Genomic DNA, 17,959 nt, shown 5'->3' with positions numbered 1-17,959 from the left:
TCTGTAATTACAACATCCACTTTTAAATGGAAGGAACTGGGATAACATTAAAAAAGAAAAAAATAAATAAATAAGAGTGCTGGAGGATGAGGTTTAGTCCTGGGTTTGCTCATGGTGCTGGGAGAGGTGCCTGGGCAGAGCTGGAGCAGGGACTGAGGGACAGGAGGGGACAGTCGCCCTCCCGGAGCCATGCACAGCTGTCCCTGCAGTGGGGAAGCAGCAGCTCCAGGTGACAAACCACCTGAGCACCTCTTTGGTGTCCCCTTGCAAGGCATGGAACTGGGCTTGGGTGAGAGACCAAACGTGAATTCCCTACTCACTGACTGTTCTGTCTGTGCTCACTTCCAAAGCAGAAAGTTATAATGACCCCTGGCTTACGTGACTACAGAATCTGCCAAACTCAAGTGAAGCTCGCGTTGGTTAAATCCTTCCGGTGCCAAAACCGGATGCTGAAGTGGCCCTTGGGAATCCCTGTCTGAGCTGCTCCTTAAGCCCGACAGCAAGTCCAAGGTGGGAGCAGGAGCCGACAGCGATGGCAGCACCGCGGCCCCTCCGGCCACCAGAGCCGCCCCAGCCTGCCAAAACTGCACCTCCCTATGCAAAAACAAAGAGTGCGTGCACGGCAAGCAGCAACAGACACTGATGGAAAACAGAGCAGTGAGCACCAGCCTCACCATGTTCCAGACCCAGAGAAGAGGTCAGTCCCCCTGCGGGTTTCCATGTGCATGCATGGACAGGGGGGCAGCACAAAACCAGTGCTGCAATCCTGCTTCTTCAGTACCAGCAGCAGAAATGTTTGAGTATTTCTGCTGCTAACACGCTGGCAGGTAAAATCCCAGAAAACTGCACTTCAGTAATTCCATTCCTTGATAAAAAAGACTTCTTTAATTGCATTAACCTTTCTCTGAAGGCTGGCCTCCCACTGCCAACCATTCTGCAGACTGAGCGCAGTTCCCCATTAAATGAAGAATTCCGCAGCGAGGCGATGGGTTTCAGTGCAAGCACAGTCATTTCCTCTACACCAAGTTTGTGGAGACACAAGTGATTCTAATGCCAGTTTCCAGTACTTTCTACCCCAGCGTTTTTCCCCAGAGGAGCTCGCTGGATTTTGCAGCCATTCACCTCCCCTTCTCCAGGACAGAGCTGCTGGTTGCCCAGCCAGACCTGGGACACGCAACACAGCTCAGCCCTGCAAATAACCCGGGTTGTGCAGTAACCCCAGCCCAGCGATGAGCCAGCACCACTTGGTAGCAAGCACTGTTTTCAAGAATAAATGTCTGGATTAAGACCCTTAGGGAAGTCAGTGAACACAGATCCCACCACAGCCCTTCCCTAAGCCCTGATTGCTTTTCGGCTGTACCAATCACTGTATTAACATTCTTTCCAACCACAGCTGTCTGACAACTTCGATGAGTTAGGCAACATGAACGTGTGCTGGACTGGGCTGGCTGCATGAAGCTATTTGGCAAGTTACAGTTAAAAAAAAAATCATGAAAAAAACATTATTCATTCTTTTCCTAAATCTTTCAGCTGTGGAATCAATACTCAAGTCTACATACTGGATACAGCTGGCAATTAGACATGCCAGATAGTAAGCAATTAAAAAGTATTTGTCTCAGTGTCTGGCAAAGCCCTGTGGTACATCAGACACTGCCCAGCCATGCCACTAACCACAGAATCTTCAGATAACTTCTTTCATTTTCTCATCAGCTGTGATTTGCAGAAGTGATTGGAATCCAGAGACAGTTTGTGCAAAGGAAGCAGTGAGGTGTTATTAACTGTCCATAGAGTGTACACAGCTCCCAGTGTGACAGCTTTACCCCATATCCCGTTCCAATTGCTGCTGGTGCTTTAACACAGCATCAGGAAATCGAGTTGGGGCAGGGGAAGCAGGGAGGAGGTGAAGGAATATCGCTACGTGCCTTTTGCTGACATTTGCTGCGCTATCCAAGCATTACGCTAAGTCACTTTGTCAGACTTTCTGCAAAGCAAAGCAGCAGACACACACCACTGCTTTTCTATGTTTTCTTAAGGGTAGATGCAGGTAACAGTCCTGACATCCAGACAGAAGTGATTACCGCACTTAACATGAAAAAAGGCTATAAACCAGGACTCTGAGGACAATTCCATGGGAAACATTTAGGAAAGGGAGTGGGTGCTGAGGCAGGAGGAGGCGGCTGCAGGGGGATGCTCAGGGGATCAGCACCCGAAAACCTGGGACATCACAGACCCTAGACAGAACACCGCTTTCTAGAGTAAACAAGGACATGATCTCCTCTACATATAGTGAATTCATTCTTATAGACCTCTAGCTATCTTACAGTAGATTTAAATTTTACAAAAGTCCTCCAAAGGTGTTATTAAGTAAAGCAAAGGCAGTAATTACAGTAAGTCAAAACAACACATGCAACCAATCAATGTATAATAATTAGATTCCTCTTTAGTTTTCCTCTTTTTAAGTTTCTACAAGCATCCACACTATTCAGATGACATTAATCCTAGCAGCACTACTTGCTACAAAATCAGCAGTAACATTGCATGTTCCCCTGCTGCAGCCACTCAGCAAATCCCAACACACCATTTTACCAAAGCTAATTCTCTTGTTATTTTCATATCATGTGTCAATGGCAAGCTCAACTTGCCATGGGTCAGTTCTCCAGGAATATATTCCCTGAAGCAGGCAAGGACCAGACCTGCTGCAGACCAACACCCCCAAAGGCTTCTGGCAGCTCTTCTCCTGCTGACAGCTCACACAGATCTTCTCAAATCCCCAGCAAAGCTGGATCTGGCTTCTTCATCAGGTTCATCTCCACCTGCCTTTTCAGTCCAGTCCACTCCCTCAGACTAACGCACAGTTTTTGGAGTAGACATGGGCAGGAACACGCTCAGACCTCCTTGGCCATCCCATGGCAACTGTGTGCTTTGCCCCTGCTTGCTCCTTTGAAAAGCCCGAGCTAAATTAACAGCACATAACCCATCGCCACCTGCATTTCACTCAACTGCCTCAACCAGGACAAGTAATCTCACACATTGACAGGTCTTGGGGATGCAGAAAGGCCAATCAACCACAGCATCACCCTCCTCCTTCCCAACCAGAGCTGTTCAGCTTGGAGAAAAAGAGGCTGAGGGGAGAACTTGTCACTGTCTGCAACTGCCTAAAAGGAGGTTGGAGTGTGGAGGGTGTTGGTCTCTTCTCCCAAATAGCAAGTGATAGGACAAGATGAAATGGCCTCAAGTTGCACCAGGGGAGGTTCAGATTGGATATTAGGAAAAATATTCTTCTGACAAAGGGCTGTTGGGCATTGGAACAGGCTGCCCCGGGCAGTGGTGGAGTCATCATCCCTGGAGGGGTTTAAAAGGCGTTTAGACAAGGTTCTCAGGGACATGGTTTAGTGCTAGAGTTGGGTTATGGTTGGACAATGATCCTGAGGGTCTCTTCCAACTGAAATGATTCTATGATTCTAACCACGCCAAACGCCAGGCGAGATGGCACAGGGCTGCTGCTAAACCAAAAACCCAGCCTAGGGCACAGACTGGGGGGAAAAAACACTAAATGATTCATTTCTGACATCAGCCATGATTAAATTTTAATCTCTCAAACAAAAATATGGTTCTCATTAGCCTCATTAGTTCCCAGTTGTACTGCAAGGCAACAGTGTCACATGGTATTAATCTTTGTTTTCATTAATGTGTCATATCAAGCGCTCACGGCCGCTCGCAGCATTCTTTGAAACCGATACGCTCCTTCTCTTCTGTGTGAGTAGGAAGTGCCAAAAAGCAGCTTCCTCGACAGGAAGGATGACCCCCTGAGATCCCTCCACTTTTGGTTTACGTTTCTCAAGATAATCTTTCCTTTCTGGGGAAAGAGGGAGGGAAGTTCAGAGTAGAGGGATGTGAGGCTGCGATCCACAATAACAAAGAAATTCCTGAGGTTTATTGCCAAGGCCAGGGCCAGATAAAGGAGTTAAGATATTCTAAGTTTTCTTGTTGTTGTTGTCATTGGGATATTTTGGAGAGCTAAAATAATAAAGCCAGGTTGCAAAAACAGTTATTTGCAAAGTCCCTAGCAAACTTCAAGTGACTCCAATCCAGCATATGAACAAGGTGATGTTTGCTAACGTGATTCATCTAAAATCCTAGATACTTTAATATGCTAAATTCTACACTGGATTCAGATAATTTTAATTTTTGCTTGCACTTCAAACTTTACTATCTGCAAAGCTGACACCAATTAAGTGTTACAGTCCCTCAGTACAAGCTTGTATTGCCTCCAGACAGGCCAATAAAACAGGATATAGACCAACGGAAAGACCTTGCCTAAGTCAGACAGTTAAGCCCAGCCTAAAGCATCCACTCCTGCCTGTACAGTGAGGTCTCTGAACTCCCAAGTGAACCAAACACACCAATGAAACCCAAACAACACAAGTTCATATTCCTGACTTGCACGGCTTCTGATCTTTCAGTCTTTGCTTGCTTGGGGACAGGCAAAAAGTCCTGCTGAACTACCCAAGCTACCGAATAAAACATGCATTAGTTCAAACACACTTGGGTGGATACAATAATTCCCCCTTCATCTGGCTCTGGTCTGCTGGTCTCCAAAGGCGATTCTTCCATTTGTATTTTACATGCCAGACTAGGATTCTCCTACTCATAAAATGAGGATCTCGGTCAGTGCTGTGCCCCTGTCATAAGGGGGTCACAAACACTTAAAGTACACTTAAAAAATGGGAATGACATTTTGTCCAATCCAGCCTACAATTCACATACTTTCCATTTTACAAAATAGAATAAGAAACTCAGAAGAGATCTTTCTAACCTTTACTGGATAGGATGACACCAGACAAAACCCCAAGTGCTTTAGACTGAAAAACCAAAGCTGTAGAACATAGGAGGAAAGAAAGTAAGGAAGGAGAACACAGCCCTGAGCATCTCATCGGCCCCCCAGCATCTACCAGAGCTCAGGGTGTACCGCTCACCAGTCCATCCACAAGCACACGGTGATTGAAGTCCTGCATAGGTCAAGTGATTTTTAATGAGACATATAAACCACAAAACCTCCATGACACACAAGTCTATCTTCTGTCTCTATTGTAAATGAACTTCTGAGGAGGGTAATTTAACTGCAATTAAGTTACGTGCCTCAGAGACACGCTGTCATGACCTGCAGTAGACCTGTCCCTCCAATACGCCCCTTAAAGTTAAAAGCTATTAATATTCTGTTCAATCAGCTAAATATGAAATAACACCAGGCATTTGGGGCCAGACAGAGGTTCTAGGAAAGTGTTGCAGCATCTACAACTTCTTGGAAAGGCCCTGGCTGTTCTATGGCAGCAAAGCACTCTTCATCCTCATATTCCTTGCAGACAAAAAAAAAAAAAAAAAAGGTGTGTTTAGTCTTATTTTACCCTAAATATCCATTAGCAGTAGCTCGACCAACATTTTCCACAGGGAAGAACACACTGAAAAGAATGCTGTAGCCACCTCATGCTATAACATTTTATTTATTGGCTTGTTTAACCTATTCCCTCGAGCTCTTGTAACTCTACCAAAAATCTTAGTCATGAAAGAAGAAAAGGCAATAGGATTTTAAAAGCCCACAATTCCAGCTTTTGTATCAAGTGCCTTACAAACTGCACCACTGAATGCTCACTAACAGTGGACAATATGCTTTGTAAAATCAAACAACACAATAACCAAGGGAAAGGAAGGATTTCCAGACAACACTTGAAAATGCCAGGGGGAGGCGGTTCAGTGAGGAAACAACAGAAAAAGAAACAGGAGATCAGTGGCAGCATAGTTTAAAAGTTTGTTTATATAAGAAAATGTAATAGCTCTCTGGAGACACCTTACTGTGGGATAAAAGTGATTTTATTCCAGAATTACAAATTCACTTTAAAAGTGCATTAGTTATTCTGGTATAAAAATGATTTAACTTCTGCTGGAATGTCTCTCCAAGGGAACTTGTCCTGACCAGGGACTTCTGCTGCCAATGGTCCATTAGACCCAGCAGAAACTGCAGAGAATAAAACCACAAATGGCATCACCTGCAACAAATATTTTTACTTTTAAATAAAGGGGTAGTTTTTCCCATCCTTGTCTACATGTACACCAATCCATTACGTTAATATTCAAAAGGGAAGAATCAGGGAGAAAGGCAAAGCCATTCATACGGGACCTGCAGAACTGCAATGACTTAAACAACCAAACCCAGACAAGCAGGACCTGCAGTCCGCAAAACAGACACCAAAGGATGAGGAATTCCCACAACATCTTTTTAAACATCTCTAGCCTCATTAAGTAGCTTCTATTATACTCAAACTGGGACTTTTTACTGTTATCATTTTACTGAGATTAGGCATTGTCTGCAGAAATCACAAGAAAAATCAAGGCTAAAATTAACAGAATGATCAAGCATTTCACCCAGCCTATGGGTCAGACATGAAATATTCTTTTGCACTGGTAGATTTTTAGTTTCTTGAGAGTCTCCTCCTACTTCAAAAGGATAATTTCAAAATGGCAGAAGGGGAAAAAAATCCAGTGTTTTAAGGCAGATGCACTGAGCTTATGATACCAGCACACAAGTGCCCCATGACCCAGAAAACATCCAGAGGTTTAGCCTGATCAGAGCCCGAATACCACAGCTGGTTTGGGAACACAGTGCCCAGAATTATAAAAGCTCCCCTGTGCATTCCTCTTTCAAGTTTGATGAAGGCAAATTTTGGTCCTGCATTTCACAGGTACCAAAATTAACACGCTATTCTCTGAAAGTTCGTCTGAGAACCACTGAAGTGTGTATTAATTCAGGCAGTTCACCTGCACTTCGGCAGAGCCAACAGCAAAGTGGCAAAACCAAGAATTCAGGGCCGGGACAACATCCTGGCCCGTGTTCTTGGGATTTTACATTGCCAAAGTAATCCTTATCCCATAAAATCCATCATAAACTGCTCACATCAGCCCATTCCAGGAGCAGCTTTCTTCAGGGTTCTAACACCCTCAAAGACCTTCAGCTGGTCCCTTGCCAGGCTGTCCCCAGCTGTCCCCAGGCTCCCAGCGGATCCCCCAGCTCACAGGTGGAGGTCGGCAGCACCGGGGCAGGCAGGGAATGTGTCCTGCCCTTCAAAGGAGACAGTTTGCTCTTCTAAAGCTTCCTTAGTCTGAGCCCAAGCCAGCTGGACAGCAGTTGAAAGACTCGCTCCTCCAGCAGTGCCCAGTATCTGGAGACTCCAGCCCAAAACAAATAGAAACATTTAAAATTAAAATAGTAAAAGGAAAAGCGATAAAAGGAATAAATTGTTCCTCACTGGCCTGAAGAAGAGAGCTCTATTCCTCTTTATCATGTCGTATCTTCCTTGAACTGGCTTTGCAGGCAACTACGGCAAAGGACGTGTTGGATCAGGTCAGCCCGCAGGTCCCCACGCCTGCCAGCCCCAGAGGAACACTGAGAATAAATGTGCATTAACTACAAAACAACGTGGCCACAGGAGGAATTTCTTCCTCATTTCAGACGCCTCTTTGCTGAGCCATCTCGTACCTCTGATCAGGAATGCCCCACAACGTTGTCCTTTCCCCCTTTATAAGAAGTCACTTCGGTCTTCAGTAGATGCTTTGGAGAATGATCAGGACATATCAAAACCTCTCAATCTGCCCAAATTTGAGAGTAAGACAAAGTTCATGGATCACCTAACGCCACTTCCAAGCCAGTGTGAAAAGGGAGTTTTAAAGCCAGTCTCAGTTTTAAGGCCGATGCTGCCACCCGTGATCAGCTCCAGAATTCCTGAGATTTCAGGTGCTCTCGGCTCATCCCTTGTGCCACCGCAATTCCCTGGGGGATGGGGAGAAATTAGTTAATCCCCACTTTGCTCTCTCCCCATGTTTACCTGCACTGTGAGCACCCAGCGTCCCCTTCTCCAGGGAACTGAACGTCACACTGCGTGCACAATGATAATATGGTTTTGACCACCCAGTGACCCATTTCAGAGCATCTAATGAAAAATGGAACCACATGAATGAACTGTACTGCCGGGTTGCTTTGATTCTTTTCCCCCACCCTTTTATGAGAACCACCTAATTTCCTGTTTCATATATTTGATGCCACAACTAAGAAGAGATGAAGTTGAGGCAATGTTCCCTAACCCCCCTCTTTTTTCGTACTCCTTCCCCAGAAGAACCCAAGTCATCCCTTGGTGTGTTATCGCTGGATACAGGAGACACCTGCCCATGCCAGAGTAGATTTTAAACTCCAAATCAGAAGTAGCAAAAGAGAAAAAAAACCCACAGCCTTATCTCAAATATCAAGAGCCAATTCCTTTCGACCACAGCATCCACAAAAGGCCAAGTCTTGCATTCCTGCGCCCAGATCATTTTCTTTAGAGCTGCAAAGAGACCCAACACTTGACTGTGAGGTTCTAACCCCTTGGGAAGAGGGGTCTGGACGTGGGCTGCCGGGCAGTTATTTGGGGTAGCAGCAGAAAAAGGCTCCTCTCTCTATCCCCTGCCCTTCACCTCTCCCTTAAAGGCTTGAAAGATGACAAAACAGCCACGCAGAGCTCAACAGGCACAACTGGATGTCTTTGGGTAAAACCTCAAGAGTTCTGCAGGGCTGTCAACTCAGAAGCCACTACAGGTCCAGTTTCCAGCTACAAAACCTTTGCAGCCTTCATAATGATGAACTTGGGGAGGGATGTTGTTAGGGGTTCCTCCCCAACCAGAAAGAAATGAAGGAACATGTCCAGATTTATGCTGCTACAAAGACACAGGCTCTTGTATCTCTGGAACTGAGAGCAGGATGATGCTTGAATTCTTGCCCTGTAACATAAAACACCCAGAAAAACAGACAAGCGATTTTTGGAATAACTTGGAAACGGGCAACAGAAAGCTATCCATCAAGTTATTTTTCAGATTTTGTGGCTTTCTTTCACAGTCTTAAGTTCACGCTGAGTTAAGAGCTCAGAGAATAGAGCTTTTCAGAAAACTGAGGCTCTTATCCTTCACCCACTTACATACCATTTGGAGTAGGACAGGAATGAATGGGACAGGACAAGACACAGGGCTGCCCAGGCATGTGCAAATCCTTAAAATTAAATTCACTGAGCTCATCTATACATAAGGTGTCCTGTAGTGTGTTGTAGAGCCAGAACGTCTCACTGACACAGCTGTGTCCTGTTCCCAGCACGGGTACCCCTTCCTGGCAGGACTTTCCACCTCCCCAAAGTTACCACATCACCTCTGACAGACACAAAGGCACTTGAAGAGGTCAGTTAATGTGGTTTCCTAAGGGCTCATCCTGTTAATAAATGCAATTGATGCCTTGACAATGCTGAGGACCACCTAATGCCTTTTGCTTTGCACCACAGCCTTTCCCTGCAGCAAGGAGATGTGCAGACACTCACTATTTCTCCTTTACTTTTTCCTCACAGGCTTTATATACTTACCCTGAGTGTTGCAGCTCTTCTGGACAGAACTGAAAATTGAGAAACCATCTCAGAGGTAATTATTAGGGGAACTCCCTTGCCACGAGAGAGAGTATTCCACAGCAGAGACAATGCATAGCATGGTACATTATGCAGCCAATTTGCCTCTCACAGAGGAGAACAGAAATCAGAGCAGATATTCCAAGTAAAAGAGAGCACGGGGGGATGGCCACAACTCATTTCTGCCAAACACTTTGCTTATCTGACATTCCCACCTTGCTCCTTACCAGATTACCAACCTGAAATGGTAACAGAAAGTGAATGTGTACAACGAACAGCAAGAGATTGCAGAGAAAAACCAAGCAGAGAGATTGTTAACCTACCAGATCTGTCCAACGTTGACCAAGGAGAGGTAGAGAACCCACAGGACAGCCATGAGGACCATGTTTGCGCATCCAGTGATCACCACGAAGGCTGACGTTGCCAGGCCGAGCAGGGAGATGCAGTCCAAGATGCTGTCCATGTCCGACCAGTCCAGAAACCAGATGATTGTTGGTGCATAGCTCAGAGCATCCAGGTTTATCTTCCCTTTGAAATACTTCTTGACATTCTGCAGGTACAGTTTACACGGGAGCAGCCCCTTCTCTCCTATTAGCTGCTTGTTTTGATGATACGCCACAAGAAAGGCCACAACTAGAGGAGAAAAAACAATAGTATTAGAAATCAGACAGGCTTAAACACATATTTTGAGTCCAGTTACAGAAGTATATTTGTGCCTCAGGAAGGAATTTATTCACATGTCTTCATCTTCATTGACATACATCACAGTCATTTCTATTAATCACGATGCGGAAGGCAGAGGAATTCTATAGATACCATCTCTGCCTTCACACCAGGAAATGGCATGGAGCCTGTTCAGAGATAATTTTCTCCTCAGCAGCTGCAAGGGACACACCACTCGCTTCAGGCAAACCCAACAAGGCACTTCTGGGAAACAGTCCCTGTAACTGACCTAATGTAGGAAGAGGAGCCTGAGCCCAGCTCTGTTAGACTCTGCCTGACCCCAGGTTAGTCACATGCACCATTCATCTCCTGATGCAGATGAGGAAAATGGCTTAATTGCACCGTGGAGTACAAGAGAAAGTGATGCATTAATTTCAAGACGTTCAGACAGAATTCCCTTCCCATGAAAAAGCATCAGGAGAGTTCACATGCAGGCACAGGGAATGGAGCTGGGGCAGCCAGAATCGCGCACACAACCCCCTTTGGCTTTGCAGCAAAGACTCAGCTGCACTTTCTGAGCCCTCATGTTTTACTTTCACAAAACACTTTGCAGTGTAAATAGACAACAGCTCCAGCGTGGATTTTGGTGGTGATGTACAAATAACCCACGGCAGACTGAGGGCAGATTGTGTCTGCGAGGTTATGCTTTGATTTCAGAGGACAACATATCTCCATTTTTATATAATATTATCTGCACATCTATCAAGTATTGATATTTTTCCTTATATGTAAACACTATTTTGAAATACTGATAATGAGACAGCTTAAACTCATACACACCATCCAACAGCCACCTAAAGGACACTTCAATTCTTCTAGCAGTATGTTGGTTAATGGTTATATACTGCAATTGCAAAAGGCAGTAGTTATGCTATGGGTTGACCTTCTGGATCCTCTCACATCCTGGTAGGCTGCAAATACAAAAATCTTAATATTTTCCTGTCCTCTAAATTGCTACTTTTTTACATGTTACTACAGCTCTCTCATTTATAGTGTCTGTGCTCTTGCACTGGACAATCTTAGAACAGCCAGATGCTTTTTTTAACAGCACATAAGCAATTTAATTACAGATTATAGACCTAGAATTTGATGTCCTACAGAGAAAGTTGGTCAGTTTCTAGGGATTATCTCATATTTTAGGAATCTCCTTCAGTCACCAATCTGCAGTTCTCAACTGCAGTAATCTCCACTTCTCAGAAAAAATGATGCAAGCCAACATTTCCTGATTAGGCCTCATACATTTAGCTCCCAGCAGCTCACTTACCCATCTTTAAACATTATCCACACGCCAGCCACGTCACACATGGTCTTGCAAAAGGCTCATCTGCCTCCCCCAACCCTCCATAGTGATCAAAGCCCTTTCATCTGGTTGGCATCTCACTGGGAACGCTGGTAGAAAGTCTTTATTAAACTATATCTCCAGTTCAGGCCTGGATTTCCATTTATTTTGAGTTTGAATAGCAACTCAAAGTCTACAGGCGCAGGGAACAAAAAATAAATGTCCTGTTTTCCCCAGACGCGTGCAAAGGTCTCCAGTGGATTTCAGTTACGCCACTTCACACTTACTCCATCTCTTTGCATGTGTCACGTATTTTGTTCTCATTTGAAAACCCACGATGTGTACCTTGAGGTCACAGGGAGGGTTCCCATTGATTTCAACAGGTCCTGAATCACAGCCCTAACTCAATAAAGTTGGGGGTTTAATTGGTTGTGCCTCTTTCTGTCCATCTTTTATATACAGAGAAAGAATTTCCAAAACCAATAAAAGACACGCAGAATATTTTACTCAGTTATGGACAGGGAGAGACAAGAAAAATTTCTTAACCCTAATGGATCATGTTTGGACGGCAAATTAAATGTTTTATATTTTAGAGTATTCATATTTTAATAATAACACTGTCTGGCACAACTGTGTAATCAGAAAGCCTGGCATGCAAAGCCACAGAAATATAATGCTGCTGAGCCTCAGACAACTTAACATCTTCATTTTTGGTTTTTTGAAAAAAAATAAAGACCAACTCTGCCTTAAAGCTGCATAGCTTGATTCCCCTTGATTAGCACTGCAATTTACTGCACAGTTTTCCCAAAGTGCTAATCAAATTCCCCTCTAAACGCTACAGAAATTGCTGCCCCAACTCATAAGTGCTAAGCAGCAGTTTTTCTAAAAAAAAAATAAAAATTAAAAGAAAAAAAAAATCTAAATTAGACCCCTGCACAGTATGCAAGATAAACAAGGAAAGGGTAAATTAGGAAAAACAAACTATAGCAATTGCAGAAAAGTACACATGGTATGCACAAAATACTGTACAGCCTTTTTTAAGTCTGAAAGCAGCAAAGGCTGCATGAACCGAACATCTAGAGACCACCAAGCTTGGGCTCCAAACTGGTTTTCTCCCAGAACACCTGTTTCTCACAGGATGCTGCACCGCTGATATTATGCACATTACCACTTCAGGACTAAATCCCATTGGCAACGAAGAGCTCAAACTAAACCAAATCCTCGTTGTTCCACCTACATTTGGATCCATGAGGGCCCGAGTCCAGCAAATGCAGCATCTCCTGACCGTGCTGCTCTGTCCGGATCCAGCTCCCTCTCCTGGGCGCTCCCCGAGCTGATCCACCGCCTCCTTCCCTGTTCTCTCTCATCTCCAGCATCTTTTGGAGCACCTTGGAAGGACACATCCCTTTGGCTTCTCAAACTCCACCACCAAATCCCCCAGATCTACTCTCAAGGCAGCAGCTAAGCCTTCGCTGGACATACGCAACAGTCCAAAATAAAAACAGAGTCTGCAAAGGATTTCAGCAAAGCAGGTGCACAGATCCAGGGGAAAAGAAAAAGGCAAGTTATTTATCAGCTTGTCATTGCTGCTTCTGAAGTCCTCCCAAGAAACTGTATCCTTAAATTGACTATAACACAGAGCCTGCTCCTTTCTCCAAGAACCTTCCCTTAGATCTTGGTTTAGTCAGGGACAGAAAAAGTCCCTTTTGCCCCCAAACCCTGTGCTTTTCTTCCTCTTCCTTAACCCCTCTTCTGAAACCTGGCCACCTTTGGCCTCTTATTTAGGGATTTTCCACTCTCCATCTTCCCACTCCCTCCAGGTAAACATGGTCACACGAGTTTGATTCCACCTTGGGCACTGGCTGGCATGTTCCCTGCACAGCCAGGGCAGGGGTCAAGGTTAATAATTTCTGTTCTTCATCCTGTAGCTCCTTCCCAGCAACAAGGCAGCACAGCAGCCCTGCTACGTGAACCAGAATTCACCAGTTAGTCTGTCAGCCGATGCCGGGAGAACCCACCCACACAGCACATAGGATTCAACCACCCCATGGGCTCCAAGGCAGGGATGGAGGCTGCTCGAGCAACAGCACTGCATCCTCCTCAGCCTCTCCAAACCCTCCGTCAACCTGTGCTCCTGGGATGTTCTGATGTCCAGCAGCAAAGAGAGAAGAGTCTTACCCAAAGGGAATGGCAAAAGGGAGCCTGAGCGGGCAGCCAGCAGCTGCTGAGCATCACCGGCAGCATCTCATTCACCAATACAGCTACAAAACTCTGCATCTCACCCAGGAGAAGACACTTTCCTCCTGAGCAAACCCGACTCCCGGATTTGTGAACTCTGGGCAATGTATTAAGCAGTGCCTCCTGTCAGTTCAGGGGTTGTTTTTTCCCTGCCAAACCAGTGCAAGCACCTGCATTCCTGCACACCAGGCAGCTCGCCTCCCCCAGCACCCCGGCTGCCTCCAGCTCAAACACATTCCGCACGGAGGAGTCCACGACGGATCGCCCCAGGATGGAGTGAGCAGAAGCCGGGACTGATCCAGGGTCACCCCCTCCTTCCAGCATCTCTAGCAGGCGAGACCCCTCAGAGTGGCTCTCACATTCTGGTGTCAACTTGCAAAAACAAGCACCTAACTGAGAAGGACACTTTTTCAGAGTTCAGGATGCACAAGCCCATGTTTTCCCACAGTGTTTTTTTTCCCAGCATCATGGATGGGAACAATGTGGGGCACTGGCTGGGCTCCTAACCCAGGGCCATCCCCTACAGACCCCCAGCACAGCTCTGCACATGTCTAAGTCTCCAAACACAGCGCAAAACCCCATCGGCCCTCTGGCTCCTCACTGCCAGGACCTTCTACCAATACCTCCTGGGTTTGGGTATCTTCAGCCTATGCTGGTCTCCTCTGATCCACCTGAAGCACTTTGCCATCCTTCTTCAGAATATTTGCTCCTTTGCAGATTGAAAAAACCCTCAGCCTCAGGGACTCCCACTCCAGAGCAGATGGAGCCTTGAGAGCTCCCACGGGAGCACACTCCTCTACCCACCGCGAGCTCATCTTTACAGAAGTAATACATGTAAATTGTCATCAACTGCTAATAGACCTTCCCTACTTATTCTCACCTCAGAAGGTGCTTGACTGTACTTTTCCATTAACTCCCCACTTCCACCCTTCTCTTTCCTCCCAAACTGAACATGTTCAAACCCACATGCTACCAATAAACACAACCCGAGCATGCAACACCAGTCACCAATCTGAAATGATTTGGTCTATCCATATTGCCCTGTCACCTGAGTTCCTTTCTTCCAGTCCGGGCTCAGCCTGTCATGGTAGGAGAATGAGAGAATCCCATTCTTCATGCTCTGTAAAGATTTAAAGATGTGAAATCCAAAACTTTCCAGTCATATGGCTTTCTCTCTCCCTCCATTAAAAGAAGTCTTAACTTTTAGTTAAAGCCCAAACCACAAGAAGAAATGAACCAAAAGCACAGAGTTTTGTATGAAAACCAAACTACATTTTGCACACACACACACACAAATCTGCCTGGAGCCATATATCAAGTGCACCTTTGACCCAGCAAGGCATTCAAAAAAGGCCCTATGCTGGGTGCTGGCAAGTGGAGGTTGAACTACCAAAAAGAAAAAGGGGGAGAATATGCACGGTCTTTTCATTACTATCAGAGAAATGAATCAAACAAGTATTCAACTGATAAATTCCCCTGCAAAGTTTTGCAACACAGAAGTAACAACACTCTAGTACTGAGCAAAGAGCCAGAGGGAAACCAGGCAGGCTCTTTTAATCCTGCAGCCCTACAGCCACAAGCAAACACACAACAAAGCAGTCTGCTCTTAACACTTTTTCCTTTTATTGCCACCGGCAGCAAAGCTGAAGACTTTGGGGTGGTTGCTTTGGAGGCTTTTTAAGTGCTTATCTGCTCATTTTCTCTTGGTTTGAAATAAAGTGGAAGTAAACAGAAAAGCCTGGGCTGTGGCACTGCTAAAAAGCTTCCCCATAGGACCCAGGTTGTGCAGAACACCAGCCCAACCTGCAGCGGGAGGATGCCCCAAGAAGATCCCTCTGCTCCAGACCAGTCTGGGCAAACAGCAGACTGGGAGACAGATTCTCTCCTCACTTCTCGTTATCATTCCCCTTAAAATATCACTACTTGCTATGAATTTATCTTCCCACAGCAAGGGTGCTTTGCTCAGGACCAAACGCGCTTCTGTCTCTTCCATGCAGAGTTAAATGGGGGCACGTAGCTTGCTAAGAGGACACGGTGCTAACACGCCGCCTTTGTTGTGCAGACCTGCTAACAAGCAAATAAAACCTTTCAGGGGAGAAAAAACATACAAAGATGTACTATAATCCTGAGTGGGCAAGCTGAAAGCTGCTGGGAGTCTTTTAATATAACTGAGGGAAGAGGAGACAGCAGAGAGGGGAGGAAGGACACAGGGGAGAGCAGGAACCTACAGGAAGCCAAACTCCCCCCAAGAAAGCTTTAGATTTCAGAATTCGGAAGAGGTAGCATGAAACTCCCAAAGCTGTAGATGTGGGGAAAGAAAATACTACTGTTAAACAATACATAAGGAGAAGGAAGATAAGCTGGATTTAAATAATAGCTTTTATTTCAAAGCACTCTACAGAGCCTGGCTGAAATTGGGAAGGGTCGTATCTAATTACTTAAACTTCTACATCTGGAATCCGATGATAGTAATCATCCAAAAAGGGCACTTAGCAATGATTTAGAAGGAAGGTGAAAGGAGCAAATCATGCACGTCTGTTGTCAAGAGCTTTGGGACCAGCTATTTACCTGTAACAGCACTTCCAACAAGACCTCAAAGACTTTCTGCATTGACAAAATGTCTAATCCCTGCCATAAAGAAGAAACACACAGCGCAAGACCAGGATGGAAAACCTTGCAATCTCAAAATGGCATTTCTCCAAGCCTCCCTATCCCATGAACTCCTGTATTAGAGATTGCAATTAGCCACCGAGGGACAGGCTGCAATGGCCAACGCCTGTGAGACAAGCCTCTTCAGTTGGCACACCAGCGCTATATAAAGATGCTTCTACAAAAACAGAGAGAGGGATTGGGACAGCAGAGCACAGGATAAGACCCACAAAATCGGTCTCTCACCCAGTGTTCAGGGCTGAATTCTGTGTTACTTCACACTCTCCTCCCCTGGAAGGGTTTTACCACTTGGTCTGCCCACACTTGGTGAAGCAGAAAGAAAGGTCCCAGACCTGAAAAACATCTCTGAGGGCTGTCAGTTTTAAGAATTTAAGTGTCACCTAATTTACAAGCGCACAGTGCTAGCTACTATTAAAAACAAGATTGTGCAGACAGGCGTTTCATCTCCCTCAGGGCTCAGCTGGAGGATCCCACTGGCACAGCCCAGCTGCCAAGACCGAACCTCCCGAACTTCCAGCTTGGATCCCTTTCCCCTTCCTTCCCATTCCTGCAAGCAGCAGGTGGCTTTGGTCACTGACCTCCAGGAATCATCAGATCCTTTCCCACTTTCCCATCTCCAACCTGTCTTTCAGACAAGAGCTGCTTTGCCAGGGACTTTCCAGGCTCTGGCTGCTTCTGGAAACCCCCTTCAAAGTAAAATAAGAGGAGAGCTGTTATAACCAAAGGGGATGTGGAAGAAGGGAGGGCACACAGGACACTTCACACCTGCCTTGCTCTGCCTGGCCTTCCACAGGAGAAGATCCAAAGGGGAAGCATCTCCCCAGTTCATATCATGCAATAAAACAGCCTCTCAAGAGGTTGAGGGGAGGAAAGAGGTGACAGCCCCCCCTCCATCATGCTTAGTGATTCCGCCCCTCATCTCACCATCCCTCCAGTCGCATCCCAAATCACATTTCCAACCCACCCAGAGGGACCTTTGCTCTCTCACCCTTCCCCTCCCACCCAGAAGGGGGAAAAAGCTTCCAGCTCTCACAGCTGCACTAACAGGCAGGAGCTGCAATCATGGGGGTGACAACTTTTCCTGATACTTCAGCACAAGCCGCCCCCAAAGGATTTGTTGCTTAACACAGCAGGAATGAAAGGGTTATGTTTAAAAGGGTGAAATGAAAGAAGGGGGAAAAACATCCCTCAACTGAGGAATGTCAAACTGTCACAACCGCATCAGCCGTTTCCTCAGCAAGTCTGAGAGTCGGCATGTGCAGAATCGCCACGTCTGGGAAAAAAAAAATAATCTGTCAGAGTAAATGGTTCCATCTTCAGAAAAGAGCTTGGAAGAGGTGCTTGGCACAGAGGCTTTAAATTGTTTTCTGCTGTTTCTAAACCCAGGCTCTCAGAAGAGATCAAAAGGCAACCCACCTTTCCCTCGAGAGCATCCCACCCCAGCAGCCATGTCATGGTTCTGCAGCCTTCGACAGAGGAATCCACCTCTTCGCAATCTCTCCATCTCAGATACACGGATTAGTTTCCGCTCCAGGAACATTCTGATGTTAGGCTGTGCAGCATCTCTCTGCACTGGGAT

General features: G+C 45.8%; 1 protein-coding gene across 1 annotated transcript in view; it reads right to left on the bottom strand.

The window, feature by feature from the left end:
• Positions 1 to 17,959, bottom strand: part of LMF1 (lipase maturation factor 1) — a 180,466-nt gene that overhangs the window by 159,477 nt on the left and 3,030 nt on the right. The window contains exon 2 of the mRNA XM_080354157.1: positions 9,794 to 10,103. Coding sequence (XP_080210283.1) covers positions 9,794 to 10,103 — 310 coding nt within the window. The remainder of the gene's footprint in view (positions 1 to 9,793; positions 10,104 to 17,959) is intronic.

This window comes from Nesoenas mayeri, assembly GCF_963082525.1.
Source record: "Nesoenas mayeri genome assembly, chromosome: 15".
Classification (NCBI taxonomy): domain Eukaryota; kingdom Metazoa; phylum Chordata; class Aves; order Columbiformes; family Columbidae; genus Nesoenas; species Nesoenas mayeri.
The sequence above is the reverse complement of the archived record's forward strand: the minus strand, read 5'-3'. Positions and strand labels throughout refer to the sequence as shown.